Source organism: Rattus norvegicus, chromosome 1 (genome assembly GCF_036323735.1).
Source record: "Rattus norvegicus strain BN/NHsdMcwi chromosome 1, GRCr8, whole genome shotgun sequence".
Classification (NCBI taxonomy): domain Eukaryota; kingdom Metazoa; phylum Chordata; class Mammalia; order Rodentia; family Muridae; genus Rattus; species Rattus norvegicus.
In genome coordinates, this window is record NC_086019.1 from 22,414,246 (window position 1) to 22,434,590 (window position 20,345).

The 20,345-nt window shown below is 42.5% G+C and overlaps 1 protein-coding gene across 2 annotated transcripts in view; it reads left to right on the plus strand.

Moving 5' to 3' along the window:
• Positions 1–20,345, plus strand: part of Enpp3 (ectonucleotide pyrophosphatase/phosphodiesterase 3) — a 71,608-nt gene that overhangs the window by 31,529 nt on the left and 19,734 nt on the right. For both annotated transcript variants that reach the window (XR_010056900.1, NM_019370.2), the window contains exons 9-17: positions 369–478; positions 2,662–2,727; positions 4,190–4,262; positions 10,104–10,212; positions 11,205–11,333; positions 11,685–11,716; positions 13,894–14,021; positions 17,064–17,130; positions 18,211–18,298. Coding sequence is in view for 1 of the 2 variants with exons in the window: in NM_019370.2 (NP_062243.2) it covers positions 369–478; positions 2,662–2,727; positions 4,190–4,262; positions 10,104–10,212; positions 11,205–11,333; positions 11,685–11,716; positions 13,894–14,021; positions 17,064–17,130; positions 18,211–18,298 (802 nt within the window). In the remaining variant the exon portion in view is untranslated. The remainder of the gene's footprint in view (positions 1–368; positions 479–2,661; positions 2,728–4,189; positions 4,263–10,103; positions 10,213–11,204; positions 11,334–11,684; positions 11,717–13,893; positions 14,022–17,063; positions 17,131–18,210; positions 18,299–20,345) is intronic.

The window sequence follows — 20,345 nt, forward strand, 5'->3', positions numbered from 1 at the left end:
GTTGAAGACGTGAAAGTTCTACTACAATTTATTATAACTATTTGAATTTTAAAAACCATTTATGGCTGTTTGCTCAGGTGGTTCTGTGTTGAAATTTGTTTATTGTATCGTCTATGGATCAAGACTCAGTCTCTCTCAAAAAAGATATCTATTTTCCCTCCAAGCTGTTCTACAGTTTCTTTAAAGTGTGGGAGAAATAGTGAACTGTCATTACCTTACTACATGTTTTATTGTTGAGGGAGATTGACTGTTCATAAACTTAAATTGACTGTAAAAACAAAAACAAATTCTCTGTCAAAATAGTTGTTAGTAGGAAGTTATAGTGTTTGTTCTTAAATAATTATCCTGTTGCCTTTCACTCTTTACAGATTTGGTTAACAGCAATGTATCAAGGCTTAAAAGCTGCTTCCTACTACTGGCCAGGATCAGATGTGGCTGTCAATGGCTCCTTCCCTAACATCTACAGGAATTACAGCAAGTAGGGAGTCCCTTCCCCTAAGGATCCATTTAGACAGGAATCTGTAGCACTGCTCTCCTCGTTTATTGGTTTGCCTTCAAGATTGATGTGTGTGTGTGTGTGTGTGTATGCATGTGTGTGTGTCTGTGTTTGTATGTATATGAGCATATGTGTGTGTTTGTATGTGTATGTGTGCATGTGTGTGCATATGTGCCTTTGTATGTATATGTGTTTATGTGTGTGTGCATATGTGTTTGTATGTGTATGTGCATATGTGTATATGCATGTGTGTTTGTGTGGGTATATGTGTGCCTGTGTTTGTGTGTGTGCGTATATGTGTATGCGTGTGCATATGTGGTGTGTTTGTATGTATGTGTGTGCATGTGTGTATGTGTGTGTTTGTGTGGGTATATGTGTGCCTGTGTTTGTGTGTGTGCGTATATGTGTGTGCGTGTGCATATGTGGTGTGTTTGTATGTATGTGTGTGCATGTGTGTATGTGTGTGTTTGTGTATGTGTATATATGTGTGTATGAGTGTGTGTGTATGAGTGTATATGTGTGTATGTGTATGTGTATATATGTGTGTATGTGTATGTGTATATATGTGTGTATGAGTGTGTGTGTATGAGTGTATATGTGTGTATGTGTGTATGTGTGTATGTGTGTATGTGTATATGTATGAGTGTGTGTGTATGAGTGTGTGTGTGTGTGTGTGTGTGTGTGTGTGTGTGTGTATACTGCTTTCAAGTGCACCATGCAGCATATATACAAGTCTGAGGACACATTTCGAGAGTCGGTTCTCTTCACAGGGGTTCTGGGTATTAAGCTCAGCAGCAGGCACCTTATCTGTTGTTGTAGTTTCGTGTTTTGTTGTTGTTGTTTTTTTGTTTTGTTGTTGTTGTTGTTGTTGTTATTGTTGCTGTGGTTAAATACCCTAACATAACGCAACTTACGGGAGAAAGGTGTTTATTTACGGTTGCGCTTCTGTGTTGAAATCTTTCACTGAGAGATGCCACAGAGGCAGAAGCATGAGACAGCTGACCACATCATATCCAGAGTGAGGAGATCGAGGTGAATGAGTGAGTGGGTGTCTGTGCACTCACTCAGTCACCTGCCTGCTGGTGCTGAGCTTGACTTCTCCATTCTTAGAGTTCAGGGGGTGTGGCCTGGGGCCTAGTGCTGTCCTCTTCTGTCCCAGCTTGTCAGTCCCTTCTTTTGACTTCCACAGAAGTTGCAGTCTGAGGGCTTTTTGTTTTGCTTTGTTTGTTTGTTTGCTTTGTTGTTGACACAGGGTTTCCTCGTGTAGCTTTGGCTGTTCTGGGACTTGATCTGTAGACCAGGCTGGTCGGGCACTCTCAGAGATTTGGCTGCCTCTGCTTCCACAGAGTGCTGGGATTAAAGGCGTGTCCTGGCCTGAGAAACTTTTGTTACCGCTCCCGTCTGCACTTTTATTTCCTTACCTGTATTACTGAGGCTCCTCTCTCCACAACCTTCAGTTTCTTCTCTCCTGTGATGGATTGTCAACCATCAATCAAGAGGTCCATTTACAGCACTCCTTAGCATCAAGCGTTTCAGTGGCTTCCGGCATGCGTGCTCTGTACTGAGCAGAACCATGGAGGGGTGCTGATGCTGCTTTGCCCACGTGCCTAGGGATAGCACCGCCCACAGTGTACTGGGCCCCCTTACATCAGTTAATAATCTAGACGATCCCCTATAGATTAAACTTAGAGACCAACCTGATACAGACAACTCCTTAATTGAGACCTTGCTCAAGTGATCCCAGGGGCAAGTTAACATAGGAGGCCAACCATCTCATGAGTCAGCCGGAGTAAAAGTCTTCAAGGCCTCTCACTCACTGGTCAAACTCTATTTCAAATGAAAGTATACTGTTTGCCAATAGATAACCAATACATCTGAATGCATAATGAGTAAAAGTCAACAGCTAAATGATAAGGTCGATAATCAGCGGTTTTCACTTTAGCTGTACAAAGTTAAAGGAGAAAGGAGTAAAAAGGAAAGAAAGTAACCTTTTTTGATTAGATGTGTTTGTGGAAAGTCTGACAGTGGGGCCCTTTGAGTGTGCCACGCCCCTTTTAGTATTTTGATCCTGTACTAAGGAATGGATGCATGAAGCATTAACTCTTCTCCCTGAGGTAGAGTATGTTGGAATTATCTGATTAAATTTTCAAAACTTTTTATTTCAGTTCCGTCCCATATGAAAGTAGGATTGCTACACTGTTGCAATGGCTGGACCTGCCCAAAGCTGAACGGTGAGTGACAGACAGCTCTGTCTAAGAGTGCTTCACTGTGACTTATATATGGGTGAGTCTGGGACCTTCTGAACTCTCACTGGTGGAGAACAAACAAAAACCCTTGGAATTCCCTCTTTGTCCTCTGTCTGCCTGCCTTCCTTCCATCCTTCCATCCATCTCTGTCTGTCTGTCTTTTTTCCCTCTTACTCCTCCTACCTCCTGCTCCTAACCACTGTTGGTAGTTTGAGAGCCCTGCTAGCCTGGAAGTGTGTGTGTGTGTGTGTGTGTGTGTGTGTGTGTGTGTGTGTGTGTGTGTGTCTGCCTTGAATTTCTTACAATATTCTTGCCTCTGTCTGTCTACTGAGTGCTGAAACTGCAGATATGACAGACATTTCTAACTAAAAGCGTCTTTGTGGAGATTTGGATATGTCTAGAGCCAAATTACAATTTATTTTAAGCCATGTGTAACCCTCTAAATAGCCACTCACAGTTCAGGTCTAAGTCAGACCTAACATCCAGTGACTAACATGTAAAAAACATTGTAATATATTAACTTAACAGAACTCTAGTATCCAACCACGGAAGAGCTAAGAATGCTACCCAGTAGATTCTAGGGCTGATTGCACAGTTGTCCTCATTTTTGCTGTAATCCATCTCTCTGACGTTCAAGCCGATGTATTTAAAAGTGTCGGTTTATGACTTCCACTGCTCTGTTACCATAAGAGCTCCACGAATCTGCTTTTGTGCTGGAATGTAGAATTTGGCGTAAACTAAGTCTGAAGCCACGGTCAGTCAAACTTGGCTGCACAGTAAACTCTATCCTCCTTGAGGTGACAGTTGGGTTTGGAGTTACACAGGCATCTGTCACTAAACCAGCTATTGCCACTGCTTTATAATGGATACTTCCCAAGACGTATTCCTGAGAACAGGTGCTCTGTGGGGTGGGACTTGTTAACCTCAACAACTGAGATAGTCAGTCCCCCGTAGGAAAGGCGGGCAGATATCACAAACATATTGAACGGAGGCAGGAATGACAGAAGGCCTGGTTCTTGTTTCTGAGGATAGATTCCAGGAGCTTCAGGGGTTGAGTCACAGACAAGTCAGAGCACTGAGAGAGCACCAGGTAACTTCCCATCAGCCACCACATCATGATAGAGGAACCAAGCATAGAACAGAGTCAGCCAAAGGCCAGACACCAGGAAGTAGAAAAGGTTGGCCCATTAAGAGGTCTTAGCTACAAAAGCAAGGCATTTCACAACTGAGCCACAATAGTGCTTTTCTCTGGGAAGGTATTATTTACCTCCTGTTAGGAGACTCATCTCTACTCAAGCCCAGTGTGTGTTCTAGCCTCTTGCCTGGATAAGGGGTTGGGGGTGGGGTAGGGGACAGACTGCATGCTCATGGCCCACAAAAGCACAACTCCACCTGTAGGTTTATCCCAAATTATTAATCTCTTCCTTTGTTTCAATTTTACCCATAGACCCAGTTTTTACACCATATATGTGGAAGAGCCCGATTCTGCGGGGCACAAGAGTGGACCAGTCAGTGCTGGAGTAAGTGTTTTCTGTTGTTTTGGTTGGTTTGTTTGTTTCTCAACAGATGGACAATCATCCAGGCCTATCCTACAAAATAAGACAGGATCTTAAAAGTCTCTACTGAACACACACATTTAAGGAATGCATGACATCAAGTAATTAAAAGTCTCTAAAATCAATATTTCAGCTTAATAGCATAAATATAAATATAGCAATATAAAATTGCTATACGTTCTAGGAAGGATAAACTGCCTAATTAACCGTCTCTTAGTTCCTTTGACTGGCAACCCAATGAAGACTTTGATGAGGCACTGTTAATTCCCCTACTGCAGAATTAATTTTAAGTGAAGCCACCTGCCAGTCTCTGTGGTGTGTCCTGGGCACTACTGCACACACTGTCACCCACACTGCCGCTCATAGTGTTAAACCCCACATTAGCCATCATGGAAAAGCTCCCAGGACTGAGATGCCCCGAGGAATCTCATTAACAATTGCCTTCCACTGGAATGTGAGCATGCTTGTTTGTGGCTTCTTCTGTTGCTATTTACAAGGGAAGCCCATTTTCTTCTTTTTAAGCCAAAATTGCTCCTAATGCAAGCAAGGCTCTGGTCAGTTCGCACCACGTGTGGGTCTCTTCAGCCTCCTGGTACCATTCTGACCTCAATGTGAAATGTTACACTTATTCTGGTGGCTCTGAGGGTGAAGAACTCATTGATTACAAACCCCCCTCTGGGTTTATTCTCTGGTTTAACATTGTCTATGTTGTCACTGTGCGTGTTCGATAAGATTAGTCATCTTAGGAGGAACATGTCTCTGCGTTTATCTGCCTCTGTATCTGACTTGCGCTAGGTCCTGTTAACCTTTTTCTTTCTTTTCTGTGATCTAGTTTTAAAAGTATCCAGTTTTAAGTTTTAAGAGTAATTATGAGGGCCGGAGAGATGGCTCAGTGGTTAAGAGCACTGACTGCTCTCCCAGAGGTCCTGAGTTCAAATCCCAGCAACCACATGGTGACTCACAGCCATCTGTAATGGTTTCTTCTGAATGGGTTCACAGCAACAGTATGCTCACATATAAAATAAATAAATCTTTACATTTTTTTTAAAAAAAAAAGAGTAATTATGAAAAATGTTGCAGAACCCAAGCACTCAGAAGTGTGTATGAGGTCTTGATCTAGTAGATGTCAGTGGGACTGTGGTTTGCTGGGAGAGCGTTGTAGTCAGGGTTCTCTGGAGGAACAGAATGATGGGGATGGAGATTATACATATACAAGAAGAATCTATTAAGCAGGCTTTAAAATAGCAATGACAGCCACATCACACCTGAGATACTGCAAACACAGTGATTTCTCCATTCTTGAAACTGGCTGCCTCAGTCATTGGCATAGTCCCATGATGGGGGTCTCTTGCTGGGGAGCTGTTTGTCTCCATACTACTCGGTCTATAGGATGGGACGCTTCAGTAGTCGCAGGCAGGCACCCAGAGTCCAGAAAGTCAGAAACAACATCAAGGTAAATCAGCTAATCCTCTTCCTGAAATGTCCCCCCTCTTTTTGTCTGGGCAGCCACCAGTCAAGGTGGGCCTTCCATACCCATCAGGACAATCCCTCAAGTGAGGCTTCCTTTGCAGACAATTCTAATTTATGCCAAGATGGCATTAAAATCAACATTATTAGAAATTCTCCCCTAGGGAATGAGAAGGAAGCAGAATTTGCGAATGGCTCGGTAGACTGAGCATATGCTACAGGTCACCACAGAAAGGCCACACCCTTTCCACAAGGGGACAGCAGCATGCTAATAAAGAATGAGAATAGTAGGTAACCATTCCTGTGAGGTACTTACTCTGCATTGAGTATACTCTTTGAAGTGCTGTGTATACAGTGTTTTGAATCCCTGACTAGGGCACTGGGAGCGGGGGTGGGGTGGGGGGAGGGGGAGGCTACAAAGCAAGCCTAGTGCCTAGCCATGCAGATCCCTGCAGGCCATAAAAATGGTCACCAGGAAGCACTGGGGCATTGTTACTAGGCAAGTGGAATGGCCAGTCCTGTGTGTGCTTAGAGATCATTTTTATTGGGCACGAGAAGGAGGGAGAAACATTGATCTCTGCAATAGTCTACTAGAGAGGGTAGGCTTGGACCTGGGAGGAGGCCAGCATCAAGGGTGGAGGACGGTATGTTTGAGATTCAGTCAGAGAATAGACTGGGGTGATGCATGTGAGACGGTTGGAGACAGAAGAGCGATGGTGCATCCCTGCTCTCTGCTATATGCAAATGGGCGACTGATGGTGGCCTGTTGACTTTAGTAAGCCCAATACAGGGCTGTAAGTGTGCCATCCAATTGGAGGTGTTTCCAGATGGCAATGGAATGTGTACGGAAAGGGAGGAGCTGGGGATCGGAAGCATGTAGCTGTGCACAGACGTGGACACTCATGAGGGAGTGAAGAGGGATGGCGGGAGAGAGATTTAGACAAAGCCTGCGTAGGACTCACGGCAAACAGGAAAAATGGACAGCGATAATTGGAAGGCTTTGCAGTTTTATTGTTATCATTATTGTTACTTGCTATTACACTTTAATTCAAAGTTCCCCAAATCTGTAAGTTAAAAGCACAAAGGCTATTTTAGTGTGCTTTGGTCCATGCAATGAGGTGAAAGTTTATTAATTTGTCTAGATTTTTCAGTCACCAAATCCCATCTTTCTTGGTTACACAGAAGAGTTTCTGGTGGGTCTAATATGCCAGGTAGCTCTAGGGATGGGAAAGATGATTCCTTAGTACATAAAAAACTATCTTGAAAGAATAAAGAAAGCGAGGAGCTAACACCATGTAACTTTTTTTGGCTGATTTTTTAAAAAAAATTAATAAAGCCTTTAAGAATAAGATTTAACTGATACGTAATGGAAGGTTAGACTTGAGAGAGCTGTGTGAAATTATGATTTAAAGGGCACTGGGATTTGACCAGTGAGGAAGCCATAGGAGTCCAAAAACTTCCTTTCCCTTTCTTATCCCCTCTTCCCCTTTCTTCCCCTCCTCCACTCTTCTCTCCCATCCCTGTTCCTCTTTTCCTTCCCCCTCCTCCTTCTTCCCTTCCTTTCTGTCTCCTCCCCATTCCTCACGCACCTGCCCTCCTGTTCTTCCTCCCTCCTCCTTCTCTCCCTCTTCTTTTCCCTTCTCCTCTTCTTCCCTCTATCTCCCCCCCCTCTCCTTCCCTCCTTCCACCCTCTTCCCACAGAGTCATACACACAGTGAGGCTGTCACCGGACTCTCAATCCTCTCCCCTTAGCCTCTTGATTTGTCCTGATTGCCCATGGAAGATGAAACATTCACAGACTTGCCCTCGTCATATGTCGGCAAGTGTCACATGTTCCCCATTATCCAGCGAGGAATCATTACATACAGCTTCAGTAGAATAAACAGTTAGGAGGGGGACAAGCCACTCTGAAGAGAGCATTAGACTCAGACTGGCTTCAATGCTCATAATATAATGCTCAGTGTCCAGGAGAGCACCACTGTAGAGAAACATGGAGGTAGGCTTCATCTGAGAGGATGGTGGGCCTTTGGGAAAGGCAACTGGATGCTCTGTAGCATTCAGTTCAGTTTTATAGGAAGAAACTGTTGATCTGAAGCACAATCGCCCACTTCGGTCTTACCAGTTAACCCTGATAGCAGGACCTCACACACTGTTCCCAGAGTGTCCACTGAGAAGGGGAAGCACCATGATTCCATGCAAAGCAGAATTTTCATTTTCTTTTCCACCGCTGGTGCTAAAGACCCAGTGCCTTCTGTGTGCTGTGCAAAGAAAAGCCGAGCCCTCTAACATCCAAACCACAGCCACAAACATCCTGTCCTTTATCCTTTTTTATAGTATCCTTCCCAGCACTGCTTACTTTCTCCTTCTGTGAAGTATAAATTCCTAAAAGACGTCAAGGTTGGTTAGCAGTGTGAGTGTTGTTAGGGCATATGGTTCTGACCCTGTATGAGCTTCTGTGGACTGTGGGGTAGGAAGGATGCACGCATGAGTGACTTCTAGACTGTGGGAGGTCCAGTGGCATCAGGGTATCAGGTGCTGGGGGAAGAGAAGAGGAGAACTGGTGATTGGTGTGCTTGGGAGGTTAGGGTAGGATGGCAATGGGGACATGGGACACTGGGATCTGGGACAGTGATGGACAGACTAGATGTAAACGCTCCGAGACTAAGAGTCAGGTGAGCACCTTAGAATTGGTGATCGATTAGTATAAGAAAAGTCATGGGTTGGGCTCCGTTCCATGTCTCTCAGTAACTGTGGGGCCCATGAGCATGCTAAGCCTTTACAAGGGGACATCCAACAGCACAAGCCACACCCAAGAGTGTGTTCTGTGAAGATTTCATGGGATGATGCACCGCTGTCTTTAGCTCTATCTGATTCGTAAAATTCTGCCTCTAACGAAGGAAACAAAGGTAATAAATAAGAGAGACACAACATATTTCCTCTTAAGCCATCACCGAGATATTCACCGTGTCACTAAAAACACACTCAAAAATTACAACTTTGAAATTTCATCAAACTTTAAGTTATTTCAATGTATAATAAAGGTAAAGAAAAATCATGAAACACAGAGACTATATACACAGTTAAATGAAAATGAACCCCAGTTCGCTATTCAGAGACAAGCATTGTTTACATAACTTGATGTATTTCTGTTAGTTTCCTGTCCATTTGTGTTTACTCAGAAAGGGTGAGATACTTATATACAAAACCAGGGTTGTTGTGTAATATGAATGGTTGAATTTCCAATTTGATTTTCTTTGTTAGCATTAACATGGTATTTGAACATTTTCCTATGCGTTTGTTCTCTGTAAAAATGTTTTATGGACAGGGAGAGTAGGTCAGGATGCCTAGCATACTTGTGGCTATGAGCTTGAGGTCCAACAACAGTACACACATACACACACATACACGCACACACACTCATATACACATACACACATACACACACACATACAAAAACACACACACACTCATACATACACAAACACACACACACTCATATACACCTATACACACATACACACATACCCACACATACACAAACACACACACTCATACACATATACACACATACACACATATACACATACCCACACATACACAAACACATACACAAACACACACACTCATACACACATATACACACATACACACATACACAAACACACACACTCATATACACATATAAAAACACACACATATACACACACACTCATATACACATACACAAAAACACACATGCAAACACACACACACACTCATACACACATACATACACATAAACAAACACATACACACATATACATGCTCTAAAAACTAACATGTATCTTAAAATTTTTGCATAATTTATTTTCCTTAGCATTAAAATTGCAAGCCAGTAACATGAGTTTCTTTGCAGGTAATATTTGCATAGGAGTAGAATTACTTGGATATGGGATAGGCTTCTCTTTCATTGTCTGGATACTATCACGTGAACTTTCAGAACGTGTCCAATTCTTTGGCTTTCAGAAGTCCGAGGCTCACGCGTCTACCATCAGGCATTCTTAGAAAAATATCTACAGTCCAATGCTGTTTGTTGATATTCAATGTCTTTTATATCTTATAACCCTCTGGTCAGACTTCCTTTATAGGAAACATAGTTCAACTCAACTTTTTTGTTGTTATTTATAGACACTGAGGATTTGTCTGTGGTAGTTCTCATGACATAGGTTCTGTCCCAACAATTTTAGAGAAGAAAATACGTTTGAATTTTTTTTTTTTTTTTTGCTTGATTGGGTAATTGTTCGGTGAGCTGAAATGACTTAAAATGGCAATTTTAACTCTCATTTCTTTCTTTTTAAGGTCATTAAAGCCTTACAGTTAGTTGATGATGCCTTTGGGATGCTGATGGAGGGTTTGAAACAGAGGAATTTACACAACTGTGTCAACATAATCGTTCTGGCTGATCATGGTATGGTGGTTTTTTTTAAAAACTATATTTTAATCATTGCTTATATTATATCCAAAGATAATACAAAAACAATAGTGCTATTTTTATGTCTGAATTTCTAGATCTAGATGCTACTGAAGAGGAAAAGAATGGATTTCGTGGTAGATCATGGGGGTAGGGCAAGGTCTAAAGTTTCCACCTCAATTACTTAATGGTCCTGAATAACTGTCCATATGCTTTATTTTCTGTGAAATAGAGTTAACAGTAGCTAACAAATGTGGTCCACTTGTTACTCAGTCTACAAAGTGCATCAGGCTGCCTGTTAGCCGTGTGCTTTAGCCCTGCATGGCCAAGCCTTACCAAGCTCTTTAAATTCTGTGGACAGGTGTGTGCTTAGCATTGCTCTTGTCTACAGAAGCCCCATACCTCTTGTTCTCAGCTTGAGGTGAATTCTTGTATTAAATAGTAAGTAAGGCACACAGCCCTTCCTGCAGGCTGTGCCTTCACAAGCATAAGCCTGCTCCTTGCCCCATGGAGCCCCCCACTCACTGCCCCGTGCACTTAAAAGTCTCTAAAACGAGTCCCTATATCTTTGCCTGCTGTCTGGAACCATGGGAAGACTTGTCAGTGCACATTTTATTAAAGGGAGGTGCTAAAAGTAAACTTTTAAAAGAATTAACAGCCAGTTCTAGAGAACACGGTACTCCTATGAAACTTCAAACATGCCTTCAAAAGAAAATAACTTTCGGACCCTGTGATTCATCGGTGTTAAACGAGTAATCAATCCATTTATGTTCCCTCCCGAGTCTCACTCCATGATCATGGCTCTTCTCATTCACTACCTCCATTTTCAAGTTCTGCCATTTAAAGAATAATAATAATAGTATACTAAACTGTACAGATTTTCAGTTTGCCTGTGTCTGAGGTTTGTAACATCTCCTATTTGACAATACCAAACATAGACAATTGTTACCCTTTATACACGTCCAACTAGTTTTTTATTTTAAATTCAGGAATGGACCAGACCTCTTGTGACAGAGTGGAATACATGACAGATTATTTTCCTGAAATAAACTTCTACATGTACCAAGGACCTGCCCCTCGAATCAGGACTCGTAATATACCTCAGGACTTCTTTACCTGTAAGTATGGAGGAGGAGGGAGGAGACATTGAGAAAGTAGTCATGGCTACCACGTTCTGAGAGTGTGTTAAGACTACAGCCTCCTTTTTGGCTTTTTGGAGAAACCACACAGCACATGAGAAATTCTGAGTTTTGGGATACATGGTCCGTCCTGCTTTCTGACACTGATGGACCAAAACTATATTGTACTCCAGGCTTTAATTCTAAAGTAACTCTTCGATTTAAATAATTTGTATCCAATTCTTCAAGTTGACAGTTATAATAAACGTGTGGGTGAAGTGTGCTGTAGATATGCACATTTTTTGGCAGTGATTCATATGTGATGTGATTTGTCTTTTTGTCTTGAAACAGTTAATTCCGAAGAGATTGTCAGAGACCTCAGCGTAAGTCCATTTTAGAACATTTTGTGACATATTTTTATGTTTAAGATCTATTAATGTAGTAATATATTTAAAGTCCAGTGGCAGATATATTCCTATTGCTTGGAATTTATGAGTTTCTTATTGCTAGGAATGACACTTAATTGTTGTAAGGATGGGTGGCAAGCAGTTAGAAAAAAACCTGGAGGGGTTGGGGATTTAGCTCAGTGGTAGAGCGCTTGCCTAGCAAGCGCAAGGCCCTAGGTTCGGTCCCCAGCTCCGAAAAAGAGAAAAGAAAAAAATCTGGAAGATACAGCAAACTTTTGAGGATAAAGAAACACGGAATGCACAGTGGTTAGTCACCTGGAAACTACTGTAAATTCAATGAGGCACTAACACAGAAACCCTTCATACAGAAACAACCCCGCCCCTACTGGTGAAACGGTGAACTGCACACATGCTGTGCTGGCCTGGGAAGCCACACTAAAAAGTTTCACCTGGACTCTCAAAATCCACTTATTGTCCTGCGTTCCATCACTTAATGAGCTGTACGCAGCTGAGGTTCGTTTGGCCAAGATGAGCGCGTCTTTCACGTCTGAGTGGCGCAGAGGGTTGAGGATTGCAGGCTTGGCGATCCCTGTCCACAGCACCGCCCTGCAGGCTGGGTTGCAAGCTGCGGGAGGAGCTGCCCAGCCTGGGAGCAAAAGGCTGCAGTTCTCCAAGTGGTCCCTAATACCTGGGAAAATGCGGTAGCACAGTCTCAGCCAGAACCGAACTGGAACCTCCACAGAACGCTGACGATGATGAGAGACACATTTTAACCTTAAATCTGATGGTTTTGCGCCAAATTCTCAAACACGATGGGATAGGCCCGTGATTTATTCCTCTGAAGCGGGTTCTAATCCCAGCGTTCTCTAGATCTGCCCCAACTGCACACGGAGAAAACGTGTGAACAAAAAGTAACAGAAATATGCAATAAATACTTCCTTTCCTCTTTCATTGGTTATTTCTCCTTACTCTCTGATTACAATATTTCTTTTAAAGTTTGTTTCTATGTCATGTCTCGAAGTTCCTCATTTTTCTCTGCACATTGGCAATGAGGTAATGGTGACACAAGCTTGCTCATAAAGATGGGGTATTAGAGCTTGAAATACGTGAGAACAAGAACGAGAGGAGTTTTCATTTCCTCATATTTTTGCTTATATGTTTATTTTTCCCCGTTTTGTTTCTCCTGAGTTTACGAAAATTCCTTGGTAATTGTTTCTCATTTCTTCATTTTTATTTTGCGAATAGATGCTAGTGTGGTTTTCATTTTTAAAGTTTTAAAATAGTAATTATTGAACATTTTTAAATAAAATTTTGCTGTTTTGGTGAATTTGTGAATTTTTTTTACAACTAGGAGAATATATATTAAATATATAATATATTTATATAATTTATATACAGATATAAGTTAATATATTAATATATAATAAATATATAATATTATATATAATAAATATAAATTAATATATAAATATAAATTACTTAAGCAAATACTCAATCTGCTTAAGGTTAGATGGCATTTCTGATTGAATTTTTGGTATAGTTAAATTAATTTGTATATGTGTCCATGTCCTCTGACATATGTAAATCTCACTAAAAATCTGCATATACTTTGTTTTTCATTAAAAAAAGGGAGGAGAAATTTGTGGAGGTTTCAGATAAATACCCAAGAATACAAACATAAGAAAGACATCAATCAAAGTTTAAGTTTCATCATAATGATTGCAGTAATGATAACTATGATTATTATATTTGGCCATGTAGATAATAGGGTAAAATTGCTAGTTAATTAGCTAATCTTAAAGCTACTTATTTTGAAATTTCATTTATTTATTTTTAATTTATTTGTATGTTTTCCTGAGTGAGTCGATATGCCCATGTGCTTGCAGGATCCCGAGGAAGCCACAAGAGGGCATGGGGTCCCCTGGAACTGGAGTTCGGGGGGTCGGGGGTTGAGCCACCACGTGGGAGCTGGGAACTGAACCCAGGTCCTTGGCAGATTCAGCAAGTTCTTCTCACTGCTGAGCCATCACCGCTCCTGCCCTCATCCATTTCTAAAACTTGCTTAAGTACTTGTCTTAAGTTGAAATTTTAAAAGGTAGCCTGCATATTTGTTGTGTAATGGGAGAAATCCTTGCATGTTTTTTTTTATTCAGTGTCGAAAATCCGATCAACACTTCAAACCCTACTTGACTCCGGATTTGCCGAAACGACTGCACTATGCCAAGAACGTCAGGATTGACAAAGTTCATCTAATGGTGGATCGGCAATGGCTGGCTTACAGGTTCGTGCCTATTCGTATCCTCTCAGCAGACACCTCTGGCTGTGAGCTCCTTAAGCCCCGCCCCACCCCTGCTGTTAGCGGTGAACTTCTCTGCCCTGTACATTTCCTCGGCCTCTTCATGCTAACTCAGCACCTCCTTGTTGCCAATATTCTTGTTAGGCGGTTGCTGTTAGCGTCCTAATTTTCATAACAGATCAAAAGATGGAAGAAGGTTGGAAATTCTTATCATTACTCCAGAGGCACGCGCAATAGCACATTGCTACCACGAAACAACAGTTAAGAGTAGAGGCTTTGTCATCCTCCAGGTTGAATGACAGGTGGAATGTCTAGCAGGCTCTTTTCCGGCTCTCATAAAATAATCTTCTGATGGCTGCGGGTGGTGGCCTTATCTCTTACTGATCATCTAGCATTTGAAAAGTAGGAATACCCTCAGAGAAGAGAAAACCAGCCAAAAATCCTCTACCCTAAGTAATCCACGACTCACAAAACTATCCGATGCTCGCTCGCCTGTGTGGCCAGGTGTTTGCTAACACAGTCACAGTTCCTCCTGCAGAGAAAACAGCCTGGTGGGAAAGACTGGGCAAACAAGACAGAGAACAGAGATGGGTCACGTTCTTGTCACTAAGTGAGTCACTTTCTTGTGTTTTGTTTTGTTTTTTTAAAGCTTTGATTTTGATTTTAAATGTGACTGCCCTATCTGCACATACATCTACATGCCAGAAGAGGGCATCAGATCCCTTTATGGATGGTTGGCTGTGAGCCATCATGTGGTGCTGGGAATTGAACTCAGGATCTCTGGAAGGGCATCCACTGCACTTAACCTCTGAGCCACCTCACCAGCCTTTTGTTCCTTGTTTTGTTTTGAAATAGAGTCTCACTATGTAGTCCTGGCTGGCCTCAAATTCAGAGACAGCCTTCCTCAGTCACTTGAGTTCTGGAATTAAAAGTGTATGCCACCGCACCCGTCCTGATTCTGATTTTTAAAGTATACTTTTAGTATTTTTTCCCCTATATGCATGTGTGAATATGCCAAAATCGCTGTCATTCTGTATTTTTGGGCCCAATCGGTATCAGTTAGGTAATGCTGGGGGGAGGGAGAATACAGTGATTAAAACACACGTTCAGAAGGAAGGGACGTTGAGCTCAATGTGTGTGTGCAGGAAGAGAAGTTGTGGGGCTTAGCTGAATTTAGTCTAAAAATAACCTGTAAATGCAGCTTGACCAGACAGTATGCAGTTCCCCATCTTGTCACCAGATGGCACTAGTCTCCTTTTGGGAACGGGTCTTTAGCCTTTTCTGTCTTCAGCTTTAGAGAACTATGTTCTGTAAAACGATTTCCTGGTACTATGTGAAGCAAATTAAACTACTATTAAACATAAGATGTTAGTAATTTAATGCATCTAAATGTAGGCACAGTCTTCAAATATATACTGTTTAGGATATGACATCAAAGAAGTTAGGAGGCCAAGTGTTTTAGTTAGGGTTTTACGGCTGTGAACAGACACCATGACCAATGCAAGTCTTATAAGGACAACATATATTTAGGACTGGCTTACAGATTCAGAAGTTCAGTCCATAATTATCAAGGCAGGAGCATGGCAGCATCCAAGGCAGGCATGGTGCAGGCAGAGCTGAGAGTTCTGCATCTTCATCAGAAGGCTGCTGATGGAAGACTGACTTCCAGGAAGCTAGGGTAAGGGTCTTAAACCCACTCCCACAGTGATACACCTACTCCAACAAGTTCACATCTTCTAATCCTGTCACTCTCTGGGCTAAGCACATACAAACCACCACACCATCAGTACAGAATGACATAAGTGGGTCCAGCCACCAGAATACTTCTAGGCAACAGGTACAGAAGCATAGTTGTAAATGATTGACTTTGCATCCCTTCAAAACCTAGCAGCAGGTTTGAACCCAGGTCCTCTGGTGGAGCAGACAGTGTCAGTCTTTAAGGCATTAAATCACTGCTCTGTATTCAGAGTCAGTGGAAAGTCCACGTTAACTTAGCATCTCCCTCTCCTCCCCCCTCCATCCCTCTTAACTTACCCCCTCCCCTCTTTTCTTGTTCCTGAGTTTGCTCCTGTGGGCACAGGGAGAGGGAGCAGACCAGAGAAACCTTCCAAAGGAGGCATCTTTTGGAAATTAAAACTTTCTTCTCTTCAGGGGCAAGATTTGAACTAGTTTAAATGAAGTCTTAAGGAAACCTAGGTTCACGCATCACTACTTTTGTCTAATTGTACGTAAAATTCGTAGCATTAACTTCAAATGTCAGCATGTGAAAAACGTGACAAAAGGCAAACTAATTGAATTTGAAGAGTCATGTAACTAATGGAGTAGTTGCTTCGTCAGGCTTCCTTAGGAGGAAGTCCCAGATGGTTGAAAAATAAGCATTTAATTTATAGATTATATGGCCTTCTTATCACATTACTTCCAAGTAATCCTTAACCGTGGTTTCTTATTATTCCCCTAGCCATCTCCACTCTAGACCAGGAGTTAATAGTTCCCCAGGTTTCAAAGCCTTATTGCTCAGTTACTGAATTCTCAATCATCTTGATCTTGATGGCCAAAAGTGAGTTTGACGGTGACATCTTACAAAGTGTGTATTATACTTCATGTTTTGTTTGTGTGTGGGTGACCATGTGTATATGTGTGTGTGGACGTATGTGCCATGGTATGCGCATGGAGGTCGAGGACAGTTTTCAGGAGCTGGTGACTGACCTGAGTTCAGTTGGGTTGGGTGTCACGTGCAGAGCCATCCTGAAGGTGAAGCATTTGAATTCCTTCACATTACTGTTCTTCCTTTGCCAATGTCCTAGAGGCAACTATCTTTGAATTCTCTTTGTACGAGCTAGAGGTCTGGTTCTCTCTGTCCTCTCCTGCTTATCAATGGTCATGAATCTGAGCATGTAAAGATATGTATTTAGTTGCCAGAAAAGTTACTTTGAGAACAGAAGCTATGTAAGACGAAAGCTTGCCTTAGAATAACATCTCATGTCAGCCCCTTGCAGACCAGTGTATAACAATGTTGCCTTTTTGCAGGAACAAAGGGAGTTCCAACTGCGAAGGCGGAACACACGGTTACAACAATGAATTTAAAAGTATGGAGGTAACTTACTGCAGTCTTTTAAACAGAAACAAGTCAACAGTGAGCAAGGAGATGACTGAGACTGCAGGCATATGTGCTGTGGCGTGGTGGGGGGAAGGCCTGTGGGGCACAGAGAAAAAGTAGGGCAGAGTAAGGGACCGCTGGGGAGGCTTTGAGGTAGGTGCCTTTGAGGGTGGTATGCGATTTTAACTAGTGTGAAAGAACCTGAGATTCCTGGGTGACATTTAAACAGATCTGAAGGCGGAAGTTAATTTTTCCAAAATTGAGGAACAATGAGTGGCCTATGCAGAAGTAGCCAATTCAGAGGCTCTAAATTGGAGTTCATTTCTTAGGGACAAGAGAGCCTTGGCAAGCTCCTGGAAGGCATTCGACCATGGCTGTTGCTGATTTGGAAGGAGAAAGCAAGAGAGTAGCTGGGCCCACAAATCCAAAGTGTGTATTAAATGTGCAACAAGAGATGTTGGAAAGCAGTAAAGAGTCTAGGTTCTGTGTTTGGGGATTGAGTACAGACACAGAGAAAAACCATGTACTCAGTGCAGGGCGTCTCTACTTGAAGAAGTTGTGGAGGCAACAGCTATAAGCAAAGAGACATAAAAGTTGGTGATAGGGAGGAAGAAAATGAGGAGTTTGTGGAGCCCCAAAGCCCAGGAAAGGGACGGTGGAGAGGAGTCACTAGAGAAAGCTTAGCTCACACTCCTCCTCCTGAGCAAAGTCTTGTGGTTTCTGCAACCTCCTTCTCCTACCTTTAAAAAAATCAATTGTTTGGTTACACTGTTAGCCAAGGAGAACACTGTGATTGTTACTTTAGTTGTTTGCAGGCTTAAACAACGAGATCTGTTGTTTAACAACAACACCAACCTTTCCCCTCATGCATTACACTCTGTTAAGACAGTAGCAAAGACATGTTGGATCCCAGTTGAATATGACTGGTGCAGGTCACAGGTGGAAACTGTTTTAAAACGCATTTTTCATCCCTAAAAGAAATTCCTAAAGAGGCCTAAGGAACAAATAGGAGGTTGTCCTAGAAAGGAAATGTGTGTGTCCTCTTAAACTAGTACTGATGTAATTCTTACCATGTAGGCAATCTTTTTGGCACATGGACCCAGCTTTAAAGAGAAGACTGTTATCGAACCATTTGAAAACATCGAAGTCTATAATCTACTGTGTGGTAAGTATGTCTAAGTCAGCTCACAGCAAAGGCATGGAGTTTGCGGTGGACTTCTAATTTGAAATTGGGGATAAATTGAAGAGGATGGGAAGCAGAAAGATAAGGAGAAAATTTATTCAGAGTTTTTCAGTCACATGTGTGACTCCTTTTTGTTTTACAAATAACAACAAATCTTGTATTCTAGGAAGGAAGATTTTTTTAAAAAGTATTTTAGTCACTATAAAATTAATAAAATATAATTAAATAGCAATTCACAATTAAGTCCAAGGAGATATCTTGGTCAGTAAGTTGCTTGCTGCACAAGCATAGAGGCCTAAGTTTGGATCTTCAGTAGCTGTGATAAAGCCTTCCATTATAGTTACTGATGGAACAGAGTCAGGCATAGCCCTGAGGCTCACAGGACAGCCAGTCTAGCCAACTGAGTCAGCCTCATTGAGAGACTTTGTCTCAAGAAATACACTTGAAAGAGGTTGAAGAAAAAAAAACTGATATCATTTTTTGGTCTCCACAAGTATGCACACACATGTGCACCTACATGCACATGCATGCACGTACATGCATGAACACACACAGAGGCTCAAACATACACAAAGTCAGCTAAAAAGCACTTTTATATAATTGAGAAGAGAAGCCTTCTGGAACTAAAAAAGATAATAAAGTCTTATTTAGATAGACACTTGTTAATACACTAAGTGTTAAAGAAAAAAAACGTTACAGAATGAGTGTTTCAGGAACCAGATCTTCTACATGCTTGCCCTAGTCTACCACATCAAGAGATCATTTGCTTAGATCATCTAGGGAGGAAGCTGCCATTTCACTGTCAGTCACATTTACAGATATGCTTTTCTTAATCTTGCTGCTGGCTTGTCACAACTGAATATGACTTAGGAGAACAAAAAAGTCCCTATTTAAAGGATGGTGGGGTCAGGCAGCTCAGCAGGGGGAGGTGATGGTCAAGTTCAGTCCTGCAACATGCACGGACTAAGGGGAGAGCTGAGAACCGATTCCCACAGGTTGTCCTCTGATCTCCACATGCATGATGGGCACATGTACCTCTCCCCTACCTACCTGTATGTATCTTGGGGACTTTAGGGTGCAGAGAGCTTTTAGGAATGGAGAGGTGACCCAGAGAGAGAGAGAGAGAGAGAGAGAGAGAGAGAGAGAGAGAGAGAGAGAGAGAGAGAGAGAGAGATCTGAAGTCTAGGCACCGTCTTTCTCTATTCAGGAGACAAGCATTTTGTTCTAATGGGAGCCCCGTACTGTGTGAACTTTGTCGCCAGTCAGTTGTCTGCTGCTGAGGGTTCCTTTGCTCTACCTAGATGGAAATCCTGGGTGGGCAGTGGGGAGCTCTTCCAGAATGGGCTTCTGTCAGCTTCTGTTTCTACCAGAGTTTGAAGAGCAGCAGCAGCAGCAGCTAAGTCAAAACAGAGGCGAGTGGCGCCCTCTGGTGTTTCAGTTCTCATGAAGGCCTTGGACATCAAGCCTCGGGGCCCTAGGCAATAGGGATGTCACAGTCCTCAACCAGGAGCTTGAGAGCCTAGCTTGTGAGATGTGACAGCTCTCTAGAAATCAGTTGGTGGCTCGGGCTCAGTGTTCTCTAGCTCCACATAGCTGTCTCTCTTTCTTCACTCAGTATTGCCTGTCCACTCCCTCACTGTGTGTGTCTTTTTCTGTTTGCACTACACTTACTTAACTCTGACCAGGCAGTTTTTTTAGCTTGATTGGTGGCAGACTGCTCAAGGCGGCCGCCTCTTCTGGGACTGGTTAGGGGGATCTAGGCAGGACACTCAGGAGACCCAGGGTACCACTGCTGCCTCTGTCAAGCCTGTAGGCATTCACAGCCTGGCTTGTGGACTGCTCACTTCCATTCTGTTGCCTCTGGAATTTTCCACGGTCTCCACCACTGTCCCTGCAGCTGCTCTCTTTGTGCTACAAGCTCAACCTGCAATTCTGACAATAGACCTCCTTCATGCAAGACAAGCCTTTCTGTTGGGCCTGAATTTGTAATATCAGGGGAAGGCAGTGTAGGAGAGTATCTCCCAGCCCA